The sequence below is a fragment of the Salarias fasciatus genome, chromosome 15 (assembly GCF_902148845.1).
Source record: "Salarias fasciatus chromosome 15, fSalaFa1.1, whole genome shotgun sequence".
In the NCBI taxonomy this organism is placed as follows: Eukaryota; Metazoa; Chordata; class Actinopteri; order Blenniiformes; family Blenniidae; genus Salarias; species Salarias fasciatus.
Window position 1 is genome coordinate 5,017,953 of NC_043759.1, and position 21,630 is coordinate 5,039,582.

At 44.5% G+C, this 21,630-nt stretch overlaps 3 protein-coding genes across 3 annotated transcripts in view; all 3 read right to left on the bottom strand.

The window, feature by feature from the left end:
* LOC115402059 (NACHT, LRR and PYD domains-containing protein 4C-like) overlaps nt 1–21,630 on the bottom strand; it is an 868,403-nt gene that overhangs the window by 558,799 nt on the left and 287,974 nt on the right. The window lies entirely within an intron of this gene.
* The window catches only part of LOC115402071 (uncharacterized), a 173,130-nt gene that overhangs the window by 44,790 nt on the left and 106,710 nt on the right, over nt 1–21,630 (bottom strand). The gene's annotated exons all lie outside the window — the stretch shown is intronic.
* The window catches only part of LOC115402266 (uncharacterized), a 185,726-nt gene that overhangs the window by 41,456 nt on the left and 122,640 nt on the right, over nt 1–21,630 (bottom strand). Inside the window, 1 exon segment of the mRNA XM_030110780.1 lies at nt 14,565–14,738. Coding sequence (XP_029966640.1) covers nt 14,565–14,738 — 174 coding nt within the window.

Here is a 21,630-nt window from a genome sequence, read left to right on the forward strand (position 1 = left end):
AAAGTAACTACAACTTGAAGGAGCAGGCTCTTCACCAAACCTAAATCTAGAACCACAGTGAGGGAACGTTGCAGTTCAGTACAAGGAGTCCAGTTATGGAACAATCTAGATCTAGAATCAGAAGAATGTAACTCACACACCACATTCACTATGTTTTAGATCCGAGTCACCATCAAAACACAAAGAAGCACAAAGAGGATCTGATATGAAGCAGCAGTGTGAAGAGCCAGAGAGGCTGCAGGCCGCTCACTCTGCTGCTGTCTGGGAGTTGTCTGCTGGTTCTCCTCTGGGGTTTCTGTTGTTTGCTGCTGGTTTTCAATGTTGACAGAATATGATGACATGAGATGAAGGAGCAGAGAAGATTAGTTCATTCTTCTTTCTGCTCACTTTCATTTAAGCTACTGAAAACTGTTCAGTATTGACTGAGCTCAGAGAGAAATGGATTACAGATCACATGAAAAGACTGATAACAAGGAATTTCCTGACAGACTTCAGTTCACAAACTGATTTTACATTTTCAGCCAACATCAATTCTTTAGAGCCCACAAGGTGATGAGATTGACTAGAAAGAGGAATGTCTCAAACAGGGAGGAGGAAGAGGTGGAGGAGGAGGACACACAGCGATTAATCTTTGTCACATCCTGAGGAACCCTGGTTCGATGCTGGACTCTCACAGCTCTTCACACTGTACCACTGACACTCGGAGCTTCTGCTAGGTCCTCTGGATGAAGCTCTGCTCTCAGTCGTCCTCAGAGTAATCCTGATCGTCATCCTCATCGTCGTACTCGAAGACTCCCTCGTACCTGCAGAGAGATGAGAGGAGATGATCAGAGTCTCTGAAGCAGTGAGGACTTCAGTCCTGTTCAGAGCAGCAGTCAGCAGCTCAGAGCTCATGAAGGACCACCACTGTCAGACCAACACAACAAGCCTGTGGCTCCTCTGATTGGCTGACTGTGTGTCCTCTGCTGTCCAATCCTGAAGCTGCTCAGCGTTCTCCTCTCACAGCCTCACTGAGAGTCAAACACTGGATCTTTGTTCTCACACTGACTGTGTTTAGTCCAAACCTGCTGAGAGCAGCATGGACTCACTCCAACCATCTACTGACCTCAGAGTCTGCAGGCTGCAGTCTGGACTCTGCTGAAGATCAACCAGCTGCTGCACATCTGGATCCTGCAGCTGGTTGTAACGCAGGTCGAGCTTCTTCAGGTGGGAGGGGTTGGACTTCAGAGCTGAGGCCAGAGAAGAACAGCTGATCTTTGACAACCTGCAGTTAATCAACCTGAATAAAGAGAGAAAGCAGCAGAATCAGTGAGGAGGAACCGATCAGATGTATTGATGGAGAAATAATCAGCTCTACATTACTGAGTCCTGATCAATCAGCTGTTCTGTTGTTGTGGATCTTCACCACACACAACATTCACACTCCTCCTCATGTCCACACACACCAGTCAGCTGCTGCTGAGCTCAGTCCACTCTCTCACTGCAGGATCAGAGTCTCAGATCACAGCTGCTGACAAACATTTCTCCTTCTATAACAGGAACAGACAATCAACTGACCTCAGAGTCTGTTTCAAGAAATGAGCCAAAGCAATGGAGAAAAACTATTCCTCTTTAGATGGGACTAATCAGACTGGTCCTTCGTCTCCATTTCTTCTTCTTCAGAAGTTTGGAGCTCCGAGGAAGTGAAAGAAGAACTGGGGTTCTTCTTCTCTCTGATTTGTTTGTTTGTTTGTTTTTAAAGTAGTGAACTCGGGGCGTGCATCAAGAGAGCTCTACTACAGATCACCATTAGTGTAAGCCACCACAAGAAGACAAGGTAACTGAGTCCACAGGTAGAATGTGAAGAGTGATTAAAGATCAGTGTGATCATGCAAATGTGATAGCGATAGTGTTTCATGCAAATATGACCTCTGACCCCTCAGAGGGCCAGAAGCAGGTCAGAGAGGCCCTCAGTGCTCAGACAGTTGGTGGCCATCACAGAGCCCAGACCCGAGCCACTTCCCCAGGCAGACGCCCACGCGCCGGTCCAGCAAACCAATAAGACGACACCAGGGCGTACTGAACTGTCACGTCACTGTTTCTTAAAAGCGGGATCCTGGACTAATGAGAGCCCTGTATTGTGCCCTGTGCCTGGAGTGTGTGTGTGTGTGTGTGTGTGAACTGTGAGCCTCTAGTGAGTAACTTTTACTGAAGTTAGTCTGATAAATGGAGTAAAATGTGTTGCTTTTGTTAATGTTAATATGGATCAATGAGGCATTATTTCAATGAATGTGGTAGTTAAAAAAATGTTTTATACGACAGTGTTTTGTTTACAGCTGCCCTCATTCCGTGGTTTTTTAGTGAGTGGCGGTAAAAAAAAAAAGATAAAAGAGGGAAAGAAATGTTCATCCATTTTGCTTCATGTTAAAGCTATAGTGTGTAACTTTAAAATGTCTATGAATGTCCTTTTTAGCCAAGCCACTGCTAGTGGAGATGACAAAATGCAGATTAAGCCGATCGGCTCCTCTAACATGTCGCGGGATTTTTCAATATATATAATTCTTGCTATGCGTGTCGACTGGCGACATTCCCGCGCTGGTGTGCAGGAAATTACGCATTTTACGTCACAAGAAGGGAGGGGGAGGACGGGGAGGGTCTCATAGCAACAGGCCCAGCTCAGGCAGAATGAGGAAGCGGCATGGCAGTTAATCCAAAGAAACGGCCGAGAAAGAGTCCTGAAGTGGATCCTACCACCAAAAAAAAAAAAAGCCTGGACGGTCGGCAGGATTGCTGGCGAAGGAAAGTGACAGACAGAGAAGGCAAACGAGGATTTGTATTGGCGTGGCTTTTCCTCGGTGGAGAGCACTGAAAGCAGAAAAAGAAAACCATAATAACCTCTTCGGAAGAGTCCATCTTTTTTTCAATAACTGTCCTTATTCACAGAGAATAAAAACCGTTTCCAGCAGTGATTCGCGCTGTAGAAACGCAGCGGCAGCCGTGGCAGTGGTTGAGGGGAGAGAAGGGGGGGGGGACACCTGGGCGTCCGTCATATGGAAGCGCCGGCTTTATTGTTGTAAGAATTCCACTAGAGGGCGACCGAAGTTACGCACTATAGCTTTAAAACTGAGAAATGTGATCAGTTCATTGAATTTACAGTAAAAAGTGGTTAAGAAGCTGTGTTACAAGGTATATGTATAGGAATGTGTGTTTATATGTATCTGTTTAAATGTAAAAGTATATTTTGTTTATGAAAAACAACACAGTGACCCTGTTTTTGGCCTTTGCGGGCCGGCTCTTTTTCTTTGTCTTTTTCTTGTCTTCCTTTGTTTTCATTCCCTTCCTATGTATGGATTCCTGTGCTGATCTGCAAGACTACTTCTTCTAGTAGGGATTCTTCCGGTGTCTGTAAAGGTAACACGGGACCTCAGTGGTTGTGGCGGGCCAACCCAAGCAGAAAAAAACACAGAGACTGATTAATTTAACAAAATAAGGGACTGATTTATTGATTGTGGTTGATATCTTTTGTCTGGAGACCTGAAAAGCTAAAATTGTTTTGTTATAATTTATTTTTCTACAACTGTTTTTTTTTTTTTTTTTGTTCAATACAATCTATTTATATATTTACTTTTGACACGTGTGAGATTCTTTATTCAGTCACTCATTGCAATTTGTCGACGCTCCCTTTCTCCTGTAGCGACCCAGACTTCTGAATACTGGTCCACAAGGTAATTGAAGCACTGATGGAATACATATCTGTATCTCCCAGTCTTTAACCATTAACAGTTAGAGCTGAGGCAGGTTACACATATCGCACCTGTAGCTGCAGGTGGGATCGAGAAGCCCTTGCAGTGGACTGTGAGGTAGCACCAGGTGTCAGTGTTTTCACAGAGCTGGTAGCAGAGCTGATGCTTGGTTCAGGCTCTGATACAGTGGGCTGAGGTTTGACTCACCGATTGTATTTCAGTGATGTCTTTTTTTTTCCACAGTGTCAACATTTGTCATGTCCCGGAATCCAAAGTTTTTAAATCTTGCATCCAAGTAGATGCTAACACCAAGACTGTAAAATGTTTCAATTCCTGTAAAAATGGTGTTGGCACTATGCTGACAACACAGCACGAGCTTGTTACCCTGGGCATCAAGAGTTGCAGTTGACCGCAGAAGAAGTGTCACCAGAAGGATCTCTTTTGTAATAGACACATTTTTCAGCTGATACCTCCCTCAGAACTTCTTCAGATGGTCTCAAGGCATCCAGTGTGAGACCAACCAAGGACCAACCTTCCTCGGTCAAGCAAAGTGAGCTTCTTTCCAAAAAGACAAAGAGCAGTAGTCACGGCGTCCTTCTTTTCAAGCACTCTTTAAAACATGTAGAACACAGAGTTCCACCTTATTTCAACAGACTGAATGAGCTTGTGCTCTGGAAATATCTGTTGCTTTTGGATTTCCCTGAGCTTCTCCATTGCATTTGTGCTGTGATGGAAAAATGCTACTATAGCACTGTGCCTCTGCTGGATGTCTAAAAGCTCAGGGATGGCCTTAAATTAGTGTTTGACAACGAGATTTATTGTGTGTGTGAAACACGGGTAATGTGCCCACCCTGCTTTGAGCACTGCAGCCACCAAATTGGCACCACTGTCTGTTATCACTGCCTGGATTTTGACAGTTATATCTATTTATCTGCAATTCTTTTTTAGCTCAGCGCAAATATTGTCTGCAGTGTGCTTCCCAGAAAAGGCACAGGTTTCAAGCACATATGCTTGCATTTCCCAGTTGTCGTCAATAACATGAAATGTCACAGTTAAATAAGGCTCTGTTGCTCCAGATGTCCACATGTCAGTTGTTAATACTACACTGTTGGCAGAATCCAGACATTTCAGACATTTCTTATATTCTTAAAGACATTTCTTCATACAATCACTGATATACATTAACTTACATATTGTGGTTTTTATTCTTTTTCTGTTTTGAACATTAACAGTTCGGGTTTTTTTTAATATTAATGTTGTTGAAGTCTGAATTCTCAGTTTTCACCTCTTCTCTACAGAACTCCAAATCCTTCAACATCTGTTTCCTGAATCTTTTCTAACTTTGGTTTTAAATGTCAGCTGAAATGAGGAGTGAGTTCTTCTCCATTGGTTGGGCTCATTTTTTGAAAGTGAAATCACATTTTCAAAACTCTAAGATTTTTTGGCTCAGCAGTCTCACAGTTCAGCTCGACGCTATAGTTCACTTTCTGAAGCTCATCTCTCTCCCAGAACTGTTCACTCATGTTTCAAAGCTACATTTCTTTCCCATATAAACAGTCAAGCATCTCCAAAATGTAAAGATCCTTCTCAACAGCATTGGCTCATTTTTCCAAACAGACCAGACGTTCTCAGTTCTCTTGGTTCTCTTGTCAAAAACAGCCTGGACAGTTCAGCAGAACCACATGGTTCACCTGTCAAAGACCAGACCTCTTCAGAACAGTTCACTCAGGTGGAAAAACTACATTTGTTTCTCAAACAAATGATCAAAGTCTTCAAAAAGCTTCGTCTCTTTGTCATCGTGAGTCACTGACAGTCAGAATGTAGAGATGTTTTGTCTTTAAGGCAGAGGAACATTGAAATATCCCTCATCTACCTTTCAGTCTGAGCCCAGTCCTTCATTCACAATCATTACTGTGAAAGTTTTTTGTTTTTCACAGGAAGAAGAACCTTCAATTTTTGACTCACACACTGCTCTCATACTTCCAAGGAAATAATTATTTTATTTACACACAAACTAACTTCATCCATCAGAGTTCAACATACTGTAATACACACACAAAGGAACAAAGAAATGAACAAAAAGGAAAACTGTATGAAGCCCACGGTGCTGTAAATAAAGCTGGAGTTTAACAGCTTACTGCTTCACTGGTTACCCCCCTGACTGTCCTCCTCACCCCCTGACTGTCCTCCTCACCCCCTGACTGTCCTCCTCACCTTCATGTAAACAGATCCACGTCTGATCTTCACAGTACTGCAGTTTGTTCTTGACAGATTTTGACAGTTGATCAGACGATTGATCACTGATACAATGAAATACTGCTCATATGTTTTGGAGAGAACAACCATGAGGCTGAGAATCTATCAATCAGTTGAGATCAACATGATCTATTCACTTGGAAATTGTGTTAAATCGAGCCTGACTGTGCTTCATAAGTTGCAAAGATGCTCTGAGACACTGAGACATGGCCAAAGCTATTTACAATGTGGTGAAATGAAGGAAACACTGTTCTGTTGTGAGCAGTTACAGAGTAGTTTGGAGGTTTGTCCATGTTGTTTTGAGAATGTCATTTCTGTTTCAAGAAATGAGCCAAAGCAACGGAGAAAAACTGTAATCCCGTTTAGATGAGACTGACCACACTGATCCTTGGTCTCCATTTCTTCTTCAGAGAGTTGGAGCTCCGTGGAAGTGAAAGAAGAACTGGGGTTCTTCTTCTCTCTAATTTGATCTTTGATCTTTCAGAGAGCTCAACTGATGTGAAGACCAAACAGAAGCAGAGCCCAGTGGAGGACATGTCAACAGCCAAGGTTACTGGACAGAAAGTCAACAAGTCCAGAGTCTGCAGAGTTGCTGAGAGTCTGGAGCTCCAGCTGGGAGATCAGTGACAGCTGGATCCAGGAGAGATCAGCCTGCTTTGAAAGCTGAAGGTCAACATGCAGCGTGTCAGAGGTTCACAGTCAGTGATCCACTGCAGCAGCTTTCTTCTTCTGGCAAGCTTTGAAATGTGGAGCTGCACACGACTCTGCCACAGTCACAGGACTAAAGACCAGAGAAGAAGCTCCGGTCCTCACTGAGATCCTCTGTGGATCACTCTCAGACCAGCCTGATGTCTGACCTTTATGTCAACACAACTGTACTGAAACACACTTAAACATGGATTCTGACCTCAGAGTCTTCAGACGGCAGAGTGGACTCTGCAGAAAACCACACAGCTGAGAAACTCCTGGATCCTGAAGACCATCGTTGTCACTGAGGTCCAGATGTTCCAGATGGTTCTGGAGGGAGGGGTTGGACTTCAGAGCTGAGGCCACAGAAGAACAGCTGATCTCTGACAACCTGCAGTCCATCAACCTGAATAAAGAGAGAAAGAAGTGAGATTAGAGGACAAAGTTTGATGCTGAAGTGACTGAGAGCTGAAAAAGGTTCAGACTGGAAGAGTTTAGAAATGTAAAGTCCAAACAGCTGAAGCCTCCAGGAGGAGAAGAGCTCTCATCAACATGCTGCAGAGCTCCTTCTCTCCACTCTCCCTCATCACTGTGTGGAATTTGTCATCATATTATCATCAAATCAAATCAGACTTTATTTGTCGAGCACTTTTTCATATTTATAAAAACAACGCAAAGTGCTGAAGAGAACAAACGATCATAAAATCAAAAGAATAAAAACCGCACCATCAATAAATATACACCACACACACACACACACACACACACACACACACTGAATTATTTGCACACAGCAGAGGAGACATGGCATGACACTAAGCATCATGGGAAAACACTACCAGTGGGGCCGTTCACAGCAGGAGAAGGTGAAGGTCATTAATGCTGGGGCCCCAGCGCTCGACCCCAGACCCCGCCAGACCAAGGGGAACCTGCACACCGAGGTGTGGAGCCTCCCAGGCCAGCCAGGACCAGAGGACTCGAGCACAGTGACCCCAGCAGAGGACCAGGACCAACTCCCGGTGTGAAGAACCCCCCCTGAGGAAACACTGGAGCTAAAACAGCTAAAGACATAAAAAGACATAATACAAAGTTAATAGTAAGATAAGATTATAAAGTAATACATTAAAATAAGTTAGAAATACATAATAAAAATAGAACAAATAAATAGGATAAATAGATTAAAATAAAAATGATAATAAAAAATAAAAATGATGGAGATAAGAACTATAAAAGGTCAATTAAAATCCAGATTAAAAAGGTGTGTTTTTAACCTCCCTTTAAAAATATCAACAGACTCTGCGGTCCTGAGGTTCTCCGGCAGGCTGTTCCACAGGCGGGGGCCGTAGTGGCTGAAAGCCGCCTCGCCATGCGTCTTGGTTCTGGCTTGGTTCTGATGACATCATCTGATTTATATTTCATTTTTGCTGGTGTTTTCTCCCTGTATTTATGTTGAATTTTTGTTGTATACCTATGTTTCAGTGTAATTATACTGAAAGAAAAGGGGCACGCTGTCGTACATCTGTGCATGCGGTACGTGCTGGATCTACTTTTTGCTCAGACGCGATGTTGACTGGTGATGCTGAGCTGTTGTTTACCTGGCAGGACAAACTGTTCTTCATAAATAATCTTTGAAGAAACAGTTTTGGAGTGTCTGAAGCGTGAGTAGACACTGTGTCATCAAGTCAACACACCCTTTACGATGGGAGTTATTAATAATAATAATAGATTTTATTTGTAACGCACTTTACATTTAAAATCAAATCTCAAAGTGCTCCAAGAGGCACAGGGTTAAAAACAAGCACAGGGTAAAAACATTACAATACAAGCAACATATTAAGCAACATTATTGTTGGTATGCCTTTCTGAAGAGGAAGGTCTTCAGTCCTTTTTTAAAAGCGCCCACCGTCTGTGGGGCCCTAAGGTGGTCTGGGAGAGCGTTCCACAGACGGGGAGCTGCGGCTTCAAAGGCCCGGTCCCCCACGGTTTTGAGCCGTGTCCTGGGCTGAACCAGACGATGCAGTTGGCCTGACCGGGTCCGGGCAGAGGTGTGTGGTGTGAGCAGTTCAGTGAGGGAGGTGGGGGCCGCACCGTGCAGACAGTGATGGGGGTGCAGGAGGATCTTGTTCTCTATACGGGCCTGAATGGGAAGCCAGTGGAGAGAGTGAAGGATGGGAGTGATGTGCTCATATTTCCGCCCCTCATCAGGACTCTGGCAGCGCTGTTCTGTACATACTGGAGCTTTTGGAGGCTCCTGCCAGAGATCCCGATGAGGAGGCGTTACAGTAGTCCAGCCTGGAGGAAACAAAGGCGTGGACAAGCTTCTCTGCAGCAGGGAGGGAGAGGGAGGAACGCAGTCTGGAAATGTTACGAAGGTGGAAGAAGGATGTTTTGCAAATGGAGGTGACATGATTGTCAAAAGAGAGGTGGGGGTCAAACTTGACCCCAAGGTTTGTAACAGAGGGAGAGAGGGGAATGGTGTGACCTGGGAATGAAACAGAGGTAAGAGGAGAGGAGCGGAGTTGATGAGGAGGACCCGTTTGAATGGCTTCTGTTTTTCAGCCGTTAAGCTGCAGGAAGTTTTGACTCATCCACGCCCCTATATCCTCCAGGCAGGAGCTGAGGGTGGAGACAGAGGGGGTAGGAGAGCTGCTGGATGAAATGTTGATGTAGAGTTGTGTGTTGTCAGCATAGCAATGGAAGTTTATTCCATGCTTGCTGACAACACGACCAAGGGGAAGCATGTATATGGTAAAGAGGGAAGGACCGAGTACGGAGCCCTGGGGGACCCCACACTAAACCAGGGACGCTAGTGCAATAAAACCGTACAATCACTGATTTACATTAACTTGCATATTGTGGTTTTTATTCTTTTCTAACTCTTAGAACACTAAAAGATTATTATTATTTTTTGTTTTTTCAATTTGAATGTTCAGGTCTGAATTCTCAGTTTTCACCTCTTCTCTACAGAACTCCAAATCCTTCAACATCTGTTTCCTGAATCTTTTCTAACTTTGGTTTTAAATGTCAGCTGAAATGAGGAGTGAGTTCTTCTCCATTGGTTGGGCTCATTTTTTGAAACTGAAATCACATTTTCAAAACTCTAAGATCTTTTGGCTCAGCAGTCTCACAGTTCAGCTCGACGCTATAGTTCACTTTCTGAAGCTCATCTCTCTCCCAGAACTGTTCACTTATGTTTCAAAGCTACATTTCTTTCCCATATAAACAGTCAAGCATCTCCAAAATGTAAAGATCCTTCTCAACAGCATTGGCTCATTTTTCCAAACAGACCAGACGTTCTCAGTTCTCTTGGTTCTCTTGTCAAAAACAGCCTGGACAGTTCAGCAGAACCACATGGTTCACCTGTCAAAGACCAGACCTCTTCAGAACAGTTCACTCAGGTGGAAAAACTACATTTGTTTCTCAAACAAATGATCAAAGTCTTCAAAAAGCTTCGTCTCTTTGCCATCGTGAGTCACTGACAGTCAGAATGTAGAGATGTTTTGTCTTTAAGGCAGAGGAACATTGAAATATCCCTCATCTACCTTTCAGTCTGAGCCCAGTCCTTCATTCACAATCATTACTGTGAAAGTTTTTTGTTTTTCACAGGAAGAAGAACCTTCAATTTATGACTCACACTTTGCTCTCATACTTCCAAGGAAATAATTATTTTATTTACACACAAAGTAACTTCATCCATCAGAGTTCAACATACTGTAATACACACACAAAAGGAGCAAACAAATGAACAAAAACTGTATTAAGCCCACAGTGCTGTAAATCAGTGGCGATTGCTCTAAGACTGCAAGGGAAGCTCAACTTCCCCTAAAATGTCAAAAAATAAGTGGTCCAATATTTACTGTTGTGTGTACATTTCATTGACTAAATATGCGCTACAACACGTTCATCTTTTGTTTAGAATCAGCTACTTATCTCAGGTAATTGACTCGGATTTTTTCTCACTCCTCCTCGCAGCGGCACGGCACTTTAAACAGCTGGACGCTGAGCGTCCATGCCAGTGTTGCCAGGTGGGAAATGTAGGATTATCGTATCAGAGATATAAAATTATCGTATTTCGAGGAAAATTATCATACACCCGTCATAATCAAACTAAAAATGTCTATTGATGTGCTATAGTCACTGTCGTGCTGAAAAGCGTCACGGCTTTGCGCCAATCCGGATTGGACCAAAGAACGTCTGAATGGATTCATCAGCAGCACCACAGTTGCGTTTGGCGGATGTGTCCCCCATAAACAATGACGGGTGGGAACTAACGAGCCAAACCATGAGGCCTGGAGGCCACCTCATGTCAGGAAATAGACATAGCACCAGGCTTTAAAGGGAAATAGTTTCCATGATAAGTGACAAGGAAATAAAGATCTGGCTTCAAGTATTGAAATGTTATTTTCAGTGAAACAACATTGTCTCTGTGCTCACAATGAAAAAAGGTCATAAAATAAACAAAAACTGCACTTATGCAAACTTAAGAGTGCCTGTGTCATGCCTAAACTTGATTTTTGCCAGAAAGTGATTTCCAGTAGGCGGAATCAGTTTTTGTCAAGCAAAATAAGCTGATTTTGACATTGAAATGTCTTTACTCATTTTTCAAGTGGTATAAAGTATTGGTTGTGTTCAAATGTTGTAAATCTGACTCTGCTGTGTTATATTAAAAAATTTGGTGCAAAATATCCCTCTGTATACAATACCAGAGGCATGAATATGTCTTTGGCAAGCAAAATAAGCTGATTTTCACATAATGTCCCTTTACTCAATTTTCAAACCGTACACAGCACTGCCTGGGATCAAATCACTCTGTTCAGCGATCTAGTAATTGTGGTGCAGAAAAAAAAAACACATACAACAAGGCAGCTGGACGTACAGGAGGCTATCACATGCAAACACATATAAACATCGTTCGATGTTCATGAACAAACTTGTTTGAGCCGGATGGAGGCTGCTGCAGAGACACAGAAGCTGCGCTTTTCAGCAGCCGGTGGAGCAGCTCCGTTTTTTCTTCTATTGTTTTTTTTCCCCGCTTTCCTCACTCATGGGGTGCAGCGGACTATTCAGCCAATCATTACCGTTGTTCTGAGGCAGGCTCACATTTAGAAAAGCAGGATTGGCTTGAAACTTGTCACGTGGAAAGAGATGCCTTCAGGGTTCACCAAAAAAAATCCGACAACAGCTGCGACAGGCTGATTACAACCAATTACAACCACACTTTCACGGAATGGTCAAATTATTGTATATTTGGCCTTTTTTGGGATTATTGATCGTACATCGTACAGAGGGCAAAATTATCGTACAAATACGATAATTATCGTACACCTGGCAACACTGGTCCATGCGGAAGCGAGAGTGGGTTGTCCCGCTGCAGTGAAACTGGACGCTCATTGGATAAAATGCTGGGCTGGTCCCGCCCATCGGACTACGGAGCTTCAAAGGGGTCTATGGGCAGTGGGCTGGCCTGGACGCTGAGCTTCTGCGTGCTGATTGGATGATCTGTCTGAAGCTTGATTGAAAGCGAAATGAGCAAATCAGTGATCTTAAAGTAAAAAAAAAATGCACCAAAGCGCTTCTGAAGTTTTTCATTCTGTTGTTCTGAGTTGATCCGGAGGCTTTACTGATCCTCGGAGACTCACCCTCGTTCTCAACCCTCAATCTTAAAAATGCACGCTCCCGCGAGTCAAGTCTTGTCCCAACTCTCAAATATTTTGAGCAAAAGGACGAGTTTGAGGGAGGTTATATCCCTCAATGTTGTGATTTTCCCAGACCACCCTTGGTGGTAAGGGATATCCAGAATGCATTGCTGTTATGCTGTTGTTTTAAATTTATTTGAAGCGTCTTTGAGTATCTTGAAAAGCGCTATATAAATGAAATGTATTATTATTATTATTGTTATTATGATTATGATTATGATTATTATTATTATTATTGCGCGTGTATAATACAACACCTGTATCTGAGTCATCAGTGCTGCCATGTGACTGAAGAGTCTTCTCCTTCGCAAAGTAACTTCATCCATCAGAGTTCAACATACTGTAATACACACACAAAAGGAGCAAACAAATAAACAAAAAGGAAAACTGTATGAAGCCCACAGTGCTGAAAATAAAGCTGGAGTTTAACAGCTCACTGCTTCACTGATCACCCCCTGACTGTCCTCCTCACCCCCCTGACTGTCCTCCTCACCTTCATGTAAACAGATCCACGTCTGATCTTCACAATACTGCAGTTTGTTCTTGACAGATTTTGACAGTTGATCAGACTATTGAACACTGATACAATGAAATACTGCTCATATGTTGTGGAGAGAACAACCATGAGACTGAGAATCTATCAATCAGTTGAGATCAACATGATCTATTCACTTGGAAATTGTGTTAAATCGAGCCTGACTGTGCTTCATAAGTTGCAAAGATGCTCTGAGACACTGAGACATGGCCAAAGCTATTTACAATGTGGTGAAATGAAGGGAAACACTGTTCTGTTGTGAGCAGTTACAGAGTAGTTTGGAGGTTTGTCCATGTTGTTTTGAGAATGTCATTTCTGTTTCAAGAAATGAGCCAAAGCAACGGAGAAAAACTGTAATCCTGTTTAGATGAGACTGACCACACTGATCCTTGGTCTCCATTTCTTCTTCAGAAAGTTGGAGCTCCGTGGAAGTGAAAGAAGAACTGGGGTTCTTCTTCTCTCTAATTTGATCTTTGATCTTTCAGAGAGCTCAACTGATGTGAAGACCAAACAGAAGCAGAGCCCAGTGGAGGACATGTCAACAGCCAAGGTTACTGGACAGAGAGCCAACAAGTCCAGAGTCTGCAGAGTTGCTGAGAGTCTGGAGCTCCAGCTGGGAGATCAGTGACAGCTGGATCCAGGAGAGATCAGCCTGCTTTGAAAGCTGAAGGTCAACATGGAGCGTGTCAGAGGTTCACAGTCAGTGATCCACTGCAGCAGCTTTCTTCTTCTAGCAAGCTTTGAAATGTGGAGCTGCACACGACTCTGCCACAGTCACAGGGCTAAAGACCAGAGAAGAAGCTCCGGTCCTCATTGAGATCCTCTGTGGATCACTCTCAGACCAGCCTGATGTCTGACCTTTATGTCAACACAACTGTACTGAAACACACTTAAACATGGATTCTGACCTCAGAGTCTTCAGACGGCAGAGTGGACTCTGCAGAAAACCACACAGCTGAGAAACTCCTGAATGAAAATCATAGTTGTCACTGAGGTCCAGATGTTTCAGATGTTTCTGGAGGGAGGGGTTGGACTTCAAAGCCGAGGCCAGAGAAGAACAGTTGATCTCTGACAACATGCAGCCCCTCAACCTTGAATAAAGAGAGAAAGCAGCAGAGTCAATGAGGAGGAACCAATCAGATGTATTGATGGAGAAACGATCAGCTCCACATTACTGAGTCCTGATCAATGAGCTGTTCTGTTGCTGTGAATCTTCATCACACACAACATTCACACTCCTCCTCATGTCCACACACATCAGTCAGCTGCTGCTGAGCTCAGTCCACTCTCTCACTGCAGGATCAGAGTCTCAGATCACAGCTGCTGACAAACATTTCTCCTTCTACAACAGTAACAGACAATCAACTGACCTCAGAGTCTGCAGACCACAGAGTGGACTCTGCAGAAAACCACACAGCTGAGAAACTCCTGAATCCTGAAGATCATTCCAGCTCAGGTCAGGAAGTGACTGAGAGCTGAAGAAGGTTCAGACTGGAAGAGTTTAGAAATGTAAAGTCCAAACAGCTGAAGCCTCCAGGAGGAGAAGAGCTCTCATCAACATGCTGCAGAGCTCTCTTCACTCTCTGTCCCTCCAACATCTGGAATCTTCCTAAACTCCTCTCAGTGCTTTGACTCCAACAGATTCTAACTTCAAGGCAGTGAACTGACCTCAGAGTCTCCAGTTTACAGTTTGGACTCTCCAGTCCAGAACACAGAATCTTCACTGATGAATCCTCCAGGTAGTTGTCACTCAGGTTCAGATGTTTCAGATGGGAGGGGTCAGACTTCAGAGCTGAGGAGATCACTTCACAGTGAGGATCAAAGAGTTCACAGCCAGAAAGACTGTAATGAGACACAGAGAGGACAGGACAGGATGAGAGAGGACACTTTGTTGGACTGTTGGACATCAGACCTGCTCTCCTGTAGAAACACCACAACCTGCTACACCGTGCTGCAGGTCTTTCGTCCTGTTCCTGCTGAGTATGACATGAATTATTTCATCAGATGGAAACAGTCTCAAGAAGATCAAGAGAAGATCTGCTGCTTTATTCTCACACTGTCTGAGGGCTGATGAGAGGAATTCAACAAACTGGAAAATATTTGAATGTTCCAGACAAGAACAGAAGCAATGTGAATTAGAACATGAAGGAAGACTGACAGCCTCAGTCTGAACAGATCCTGAGAACTGAGCCAACCTCTGCAGGGGATTGTTGACACCGAGGAACAGCAGTAAATGTAGGGAATAATGGGACGAGTGGACTGATGGGTTCTTCAGGACAGATCATTGAAGAACATCTCCACAGAGGAACTACAGGAACTACGTTCTACAAACATCACAGACATTGATCATGAAGACTTGTGGACTCACTCAGCCTTCCTGCAGTTCTTCACAGCTGGGATCAGTCTGAATCGTCCCTCCTCTGATGTGTTGTAGTTCTTCAGGTTCAACTCCTCCAGGACTTGGTCTGACATCTGCAGCATGTAGGCCAGAGCTGAGCAGTGGATCCCAGAGAGTCTCTTCTCTGATCTGTTCTCTGACTTCAGGAACTCTTGGATCTCCTGATGTACTGAGAGGTCCTTCATCTCCGTCAGACAGTGGAAGATGTTGATGCTTCTGTCAGGAGAAACTTCCTCACTGTTGATCTCCTTCAGGTTCTGGATGACTCTCTGGATGATTTCTGGACTGATCTCTGTCTGACCCAGCAGACCTTCTAAGAGTCTTTGGTTGGATTCCAGAGAGAGGCCATGAAGGAAGCGGACAAACAGGTCCAGGTGGCCGTTCTGACTCCTGAGGGATTTCTGCAGGACGACCTTCAGGAAATCATCAAGGGATGTGAAAGCATGATCCTCTCCAAAGAAGGTCTTCAGTGCGTCTGTCTTCCTGCTGGTGAAACAGTGGAACATGGAGACTGCAGCCAGAAACTCCTGAACACTCAGATGGACGAAGCTGTAGACGGCTTTCTGGAAGATCACAGACTCTCTTCTGAAGATCTGAGTACAGATTCCAGAGTACAGCGAGGCCTCAATCACATCCAGACCACACTGCTCCAGGTCTTCTTGGTAGAACAGGATGTTTCCTTTGTCCAGATGTTCCAAGGCCATCCTGCCCAGCTTCAGAAGAAGCTCCCTGTCAGCCTCCGTCAGCTCCTGTGGACCCGTCTCAGGTCCTTCATGGTACTTGAGCTTCTTCCTGTGTGTCTGAACCAGCACAAAGTGGGAGTACATGTCAGTCAGGGTCTGGGGCAGCTCTCCTCTCTGCTCGCTGCTCAACATGTGCTCCAGAACTGTAGCAGTGATCCAGCAGAAGACTGGGATTCCACACATGATGTGGAGGCTCCTGGAGGTCTGGATGTGGGAGATGATCCTGCTGCTCAGCTCCTCATCACTCAGCCTCCTCCTGAAGTACTCCTCCTTCTGGGCGTCAGTGAAGCCTTGCACTTTTGTCAGTCTGTCCACACATGTTGGAGGGATCTGATGGACCGCCGCCGGTCGGGAAGTGATCCAGAGCCGGGCCGAGGGCAGCAGATCCCCCCGGATGAGGTTAGTGAGCAGCACGCCGACTGGAGACTGCTGGGAGACGTCAAGCAGCCGCCGGCTGCTGCTGAAGTCCAGAGAAAGTCTGCTTTCATCCAGGCCGTCCAAGATGAAGAGCAGCCTGCAGACAGCCAGCTCCTCTGCCGTCAGCTTCTGGAGCGTGGGATGGAAAACAGCCAGCAGCGAGAGGAGGCTGTACGGCCGCTCTCCCAGCAGGTTCAGCTCCCTGAAGGAGAGCACCACCAGCACCCCCACATCCTGGTTCTCCAGGCCCTCGGCCCAGTCCAGACTGAACTTGTGCACCGAGAAGGTTTTTCCACTGCCGGCCACGCCGCTGGTCACAACCACTCGGATGTGTCTGAGCTGCTGGTCTGAGGCTTTGAAGATGTCCTGAACCCTGATGGCAGAGTGACGGAGGCTCTTCTTCCTGATGGCAGAGTGACGGAGGCTCTCCTCCCTGATGGCAGAGTGACGGAGACTCTTCTTCCTGGAAGCTGTCTCCAGAAGCTTCAGCTCAGGTTCCCTCTGAAGCTCCTCACTGTGTTCCTCTGTGATGTGGAGCTCAGTGTAGATCCTGTTGAGGAGGCTTGCTCCTCCTGCTTCATCACTTCCTTCAGTCACACGTTCACATCTCCTCCTCAGACTCTCCTTATGTTCTTCTAGAAGCTGCTGCAGACCCACACCTGCTCAGAGACAACAACAATCAGAAAGCACACAAACAACAAGCTATCATGACTCTACAACAGAGAGGTGGGACCAAGTCCTTGTTTTGCAAGTCAAAGTCAAGTCTCAAGTCTTTGCACTTGAGTCCCAAATCGAGTCCCAAGTCAAGACAGTCGAGTCCCGAATCAAGTCCAAGTCCTAAACTTTTTTCCTCAAGTCCTAAACAAGTCATTAAAAAAAAAAACAAAAAAACTGGGTCGGCACTGATGAGGACAGTTTTGACTGAGATATCGATACTCTTTTGAGATGCGAGCTTGTAGATTAGGTATTTTCACCATATCTGTCAAACACAACCAAGTGAAACGAATGTAATGCCCCACTCCAACAATGCCAGACCTTTGAAGACATTTTCACACCTTGAATTACATTTTTATGAAGCCGCAATAAAGTAGTCACACAACTTCAAATAGCAAAATGTGGGTCTTTTTATTGATCCCCAAATTTGTTTGTAGCTCCCAAAAAAATAAAACAAGGATGCAGTACAAAAAAAAAAATCACAGTTTCAATACAGCAGTGGCCACTTTTCAGAAGAAAAAGCAGAGATAAAACATTTATACACAGTCACATTTCACATTGTGCAAGTAGCAGGGTGGCCATTTCCACAACACCAAAAAGGAGGAGGGGGGAGGGGGGGTGGGGGGGGGAATGCATATGTGCGTAGGAAAAATAATATTCCTGAGAAGGTGACTTTCCATAATATTTGTATTTATTCAAAACATTTCAAAGTGCAGTGCAAAAAAAAAATATAACTTTTTTATGTTAACAACAAATGTGCCTGTCATAGACTTTACAAATTTCTGCAGCAGATATCTTGTCATCTTCAGGTGACGTTGCTTCCCGAAAAAATAACCACAGGGAAGAGGCACCTGCAGCTGTTTGCATTGGTGCTTCTCTGTGCCCGCGTGCCTTTCAATGGCCGCCTTTCCTTGGGTGTTAATGTAAACATCACATCGACAAAGTGTGCAATAAGTATGTAAATCGCCTTTGCTGCTCTTGCTAATAAATGCTGCTCTTTGACAAGATGTGCAGCTAGCACATGAGAACAGGGGCGGCTTGTTTACATTTTTTCAATCAATGACAAACCAGAGAATTGAGTGACACTGCTATTAGCCAATCATTTTTAACTGCGTTTCTTTTTTTTTAACCAAGAGTCTTACACTATTTGGATATGCAGTGTTGCATTCAGGTGCAACTCTAAAAAGGAGGACAAATGAGCCTCTGGCTTGAGGCTGCACCAGCGCCGGACGCCAGACAAGGTGTTCAAAATCCGGACTGTCTGGCCTAAATCTGGACGTATGGCCGCCCTAGCAAGTAGCCACTACATGACATTTGAGCTTACCTAATGCAGCAGCTAATTCACATTGCACTCAAACGTAGATGTGTCAAAGTGGCGCACACTATCAATCACATACATTATAAATGTACAACAGTCTCAGAACACCAACAGTTCCTTACCAACGTCATGGAATATGAGTTTAAACATCATGAACGTCCACAGCACTCGAGCATCCAGCAATAGCAGCAGAGAGCAACACGCCGCTTCCCAGTCAGAATATTCCTGGCATCCTCTGCTGGTTTCACACTCGCCAGTAAAAAATGGTTAACCCACACCTCCTGCTGTCCACAGGTGGCAACTACACTTGCAGCAATCTTTTTACACAGTGTATTCCCTTTTTCACCTGGTTCCATTTAAAAAATGAAAAATTAGTATTTTAAGGATCCAAAGTTTCTGTGCTGTTATGCCATTTTGTGCAAGAGAAAACCACTAACTTGAACTTTACCCATCCGTCCATTTTCCACCGCTTATCTGGGACCGGGTTGCGGGGGCAGCAGTCTAAGCAGAGATGCCCAGACTTCCCTGTCCCCAGACTCTTCCTCCAGCTCTTCCGGGAGGACCCCAAGGTGTTCGCAGGCCAGCCGAGAGACATGGGCCCAATTTCAATTCTATTTTCATCCCTACCCCTAGCCCTAGCCCTTAACCCTTCCCCTTGCCCTACCCCTTGAAACGGAGTGTCACGGGGTAGGGCCTCAAATTCCCCCTTAAGAAATGGGATAACCCTTCAAGATCATCATCGTTATCAGTAGTCGCCCGTGACATGGTGAAATGACACCGGTATTGTTCACAAAAGAACTTACGATGCCGTCTCCAGCTGCACTAATCTCCCTCTCCTGGGCAATTGGATTGTTTTTTCTGCTTTTTCTGTGTGCTGCATAAAAATGTTAAAGGACCTATATCATGCAAAATCCACTTTTTTAAGGTTTTAAGCATGCCACAAAGTTGATTTCCCTTTAAAACCACCCCCAAAATGTTATTTGCCTTCATCCACGCATGTCTGAGTAATCTCTTTCAGTCTGCTGCTCTCTACAGCAGCCCCTCCCTTCGGGGAGAAAACAGCTCGTTTGAAACTCTTCAAACCTAAGTACATCACAAAAGTTGAACTCCTCCCCACCACTCTTCTCCCACCCCACCCCGCGCAGACAACACGCACACTCTCCTCTGACCAGCACACAGCTGAAGTGAATTAGGGTGTTGCTCTTCTTCCTCTTCTTATTCTTCTTCCCTGTATAAAAAGTAAAGTGAAAGATGAGTGAAAAGTTATGACACAAAAGAGGGGTACAGCTGTTATATGTGAATAAAAGCACAAGTAATATGCTGTTGTAATCTGCTGCCAGGCTAGTTATTTTATTATATAACATTTTCACAACTGTCTGGTTGATATGCAACACTGTTGTGAAGGAATTATTCATTCACAACCCACACGTTTCATTCTTCATCAATCATATTATCCCAGCGGTGCTCGTTGATGTTAACGTTACAGTCCGTGATACTGCATAATGCTCCGGTAATGTTTACTTTTACTAGGGGAGCACAAATGGCATATTTTCGGGTGTCTTATACACTCAAAGCAGAAAAGCAGGCTACGGTAATATCAATAAAACGTGTCATGATCGTGCAGAAATTAAAACAAGTTAATCATTAACGTTACATGAGCAGATGCACTTAATGCTAACGAGCTGTCACATAACATTGCAGCGAACTTAAAGGGATAGTTCGGGATTTTTGACATGAATCTGTATGGCATCCCAGTCAGCAGTGTTGTTCATTCACACAGACTTACCCCTGACAGCGTCCAGTGAGCAGAGATCCTGTCCGGTTTAGGTCCAGACAAAAGTCGTCAGGCAAGTTTGCTGGGGTCCCAAAAATAAAGCGTTTTTCTTCTCAAACCAATATGTGTTTGAAAGAGTGATATATTTGCATCACAAACCGTTGTTGGCGAAAAAGTCAGACCTTGTAAATGCTTGGCACTATTTTCTCTCCCTTCATATCACTCCGCGCCGCCTCCAGCTGCAGGCAGTGCGGAGATGCTAACAGCTAGAGCTAGAGCTAGCTAGCTCTTTACTAGCGATAAACAAAGTAAAACCAGCGCAGCTACGAGTGAGCTGAGTTTTGACAGCTTTGACAGAGAAGATGTTGTCACCTTTGTGTCTTTCAACCCATCGCCCACCACCAGCTGGAGAGTGTGTGCAAAACACTGCAAGAGCTGTTTGCGTGCCATAGCAGCATCTACTACCTCCTGATTGTCTGGACTTAAGTCATGCCATAGCTCTGGGTCATCAAGGTGATCATCATCGTGTACTTCACCTTCTTCACTGGAGAAACACACTGTGAATGCCTTCTGCATGTTGGCTGCATTGTCAGTAATAACAAAGTCCAGCTTACTTTTAATGTCATACTCATGACATATGGCCTCAAATTGTTCACAGACCTTTTCTCCTGTGTGTGAACCTTTGAAGCAATCACAGGCCAAGAGATTGGACTTCAGCTGTATGGTACTTTGGTCTATCTCCATGTAGTGCACAGTGACACCAAGGAACCCCCTCATCCTTTGGTCAGACCAAATGTCAACAGTGACTGAAGCACTATCCGCCTTGCTCAGCTGAGTTTTCAGTTTGTCAGGTCCCAATTCAGCAACTGTCTCTGTTTTTGAGGTCAGTGTCTTGCGGCACACTGGGTTGTATTTAGGATCAACTATTTTCAGGAAATCCCGAAAACTCTTGTGTTCCACCACAGACAGGGGCATGTTGCATTCGATCGCTAATTTTTCCAGTATCCCATTGGTGATAGCTTTCTGCTGTGGATGGAATACTGTCCTACACGGATGTCCAGGAACTGCGAGACGGAAGGCTGTTGTGGATCTGGTTCATTTATGATCCCTTTGTTCATTATGTATTCGTCATATCTAGGGCTGCACGATATTGGAAAAAACTGACATTGCGATTTTTTGGGGGCTTGCGATATATTGCGATATATATTGCGATGTTAAAAATAGAAGAATTTTCATCAGATGACCTGAAAAGCTCTATTTGGGGAGATGGCCACTTGAGAGAAATACGTGGTGCTTCATACCGCTTGTCGAGCATGCGGATCATTTTTTTAAATCCCTCTTTAACGATCCACTGTGTTCAATGACAACAT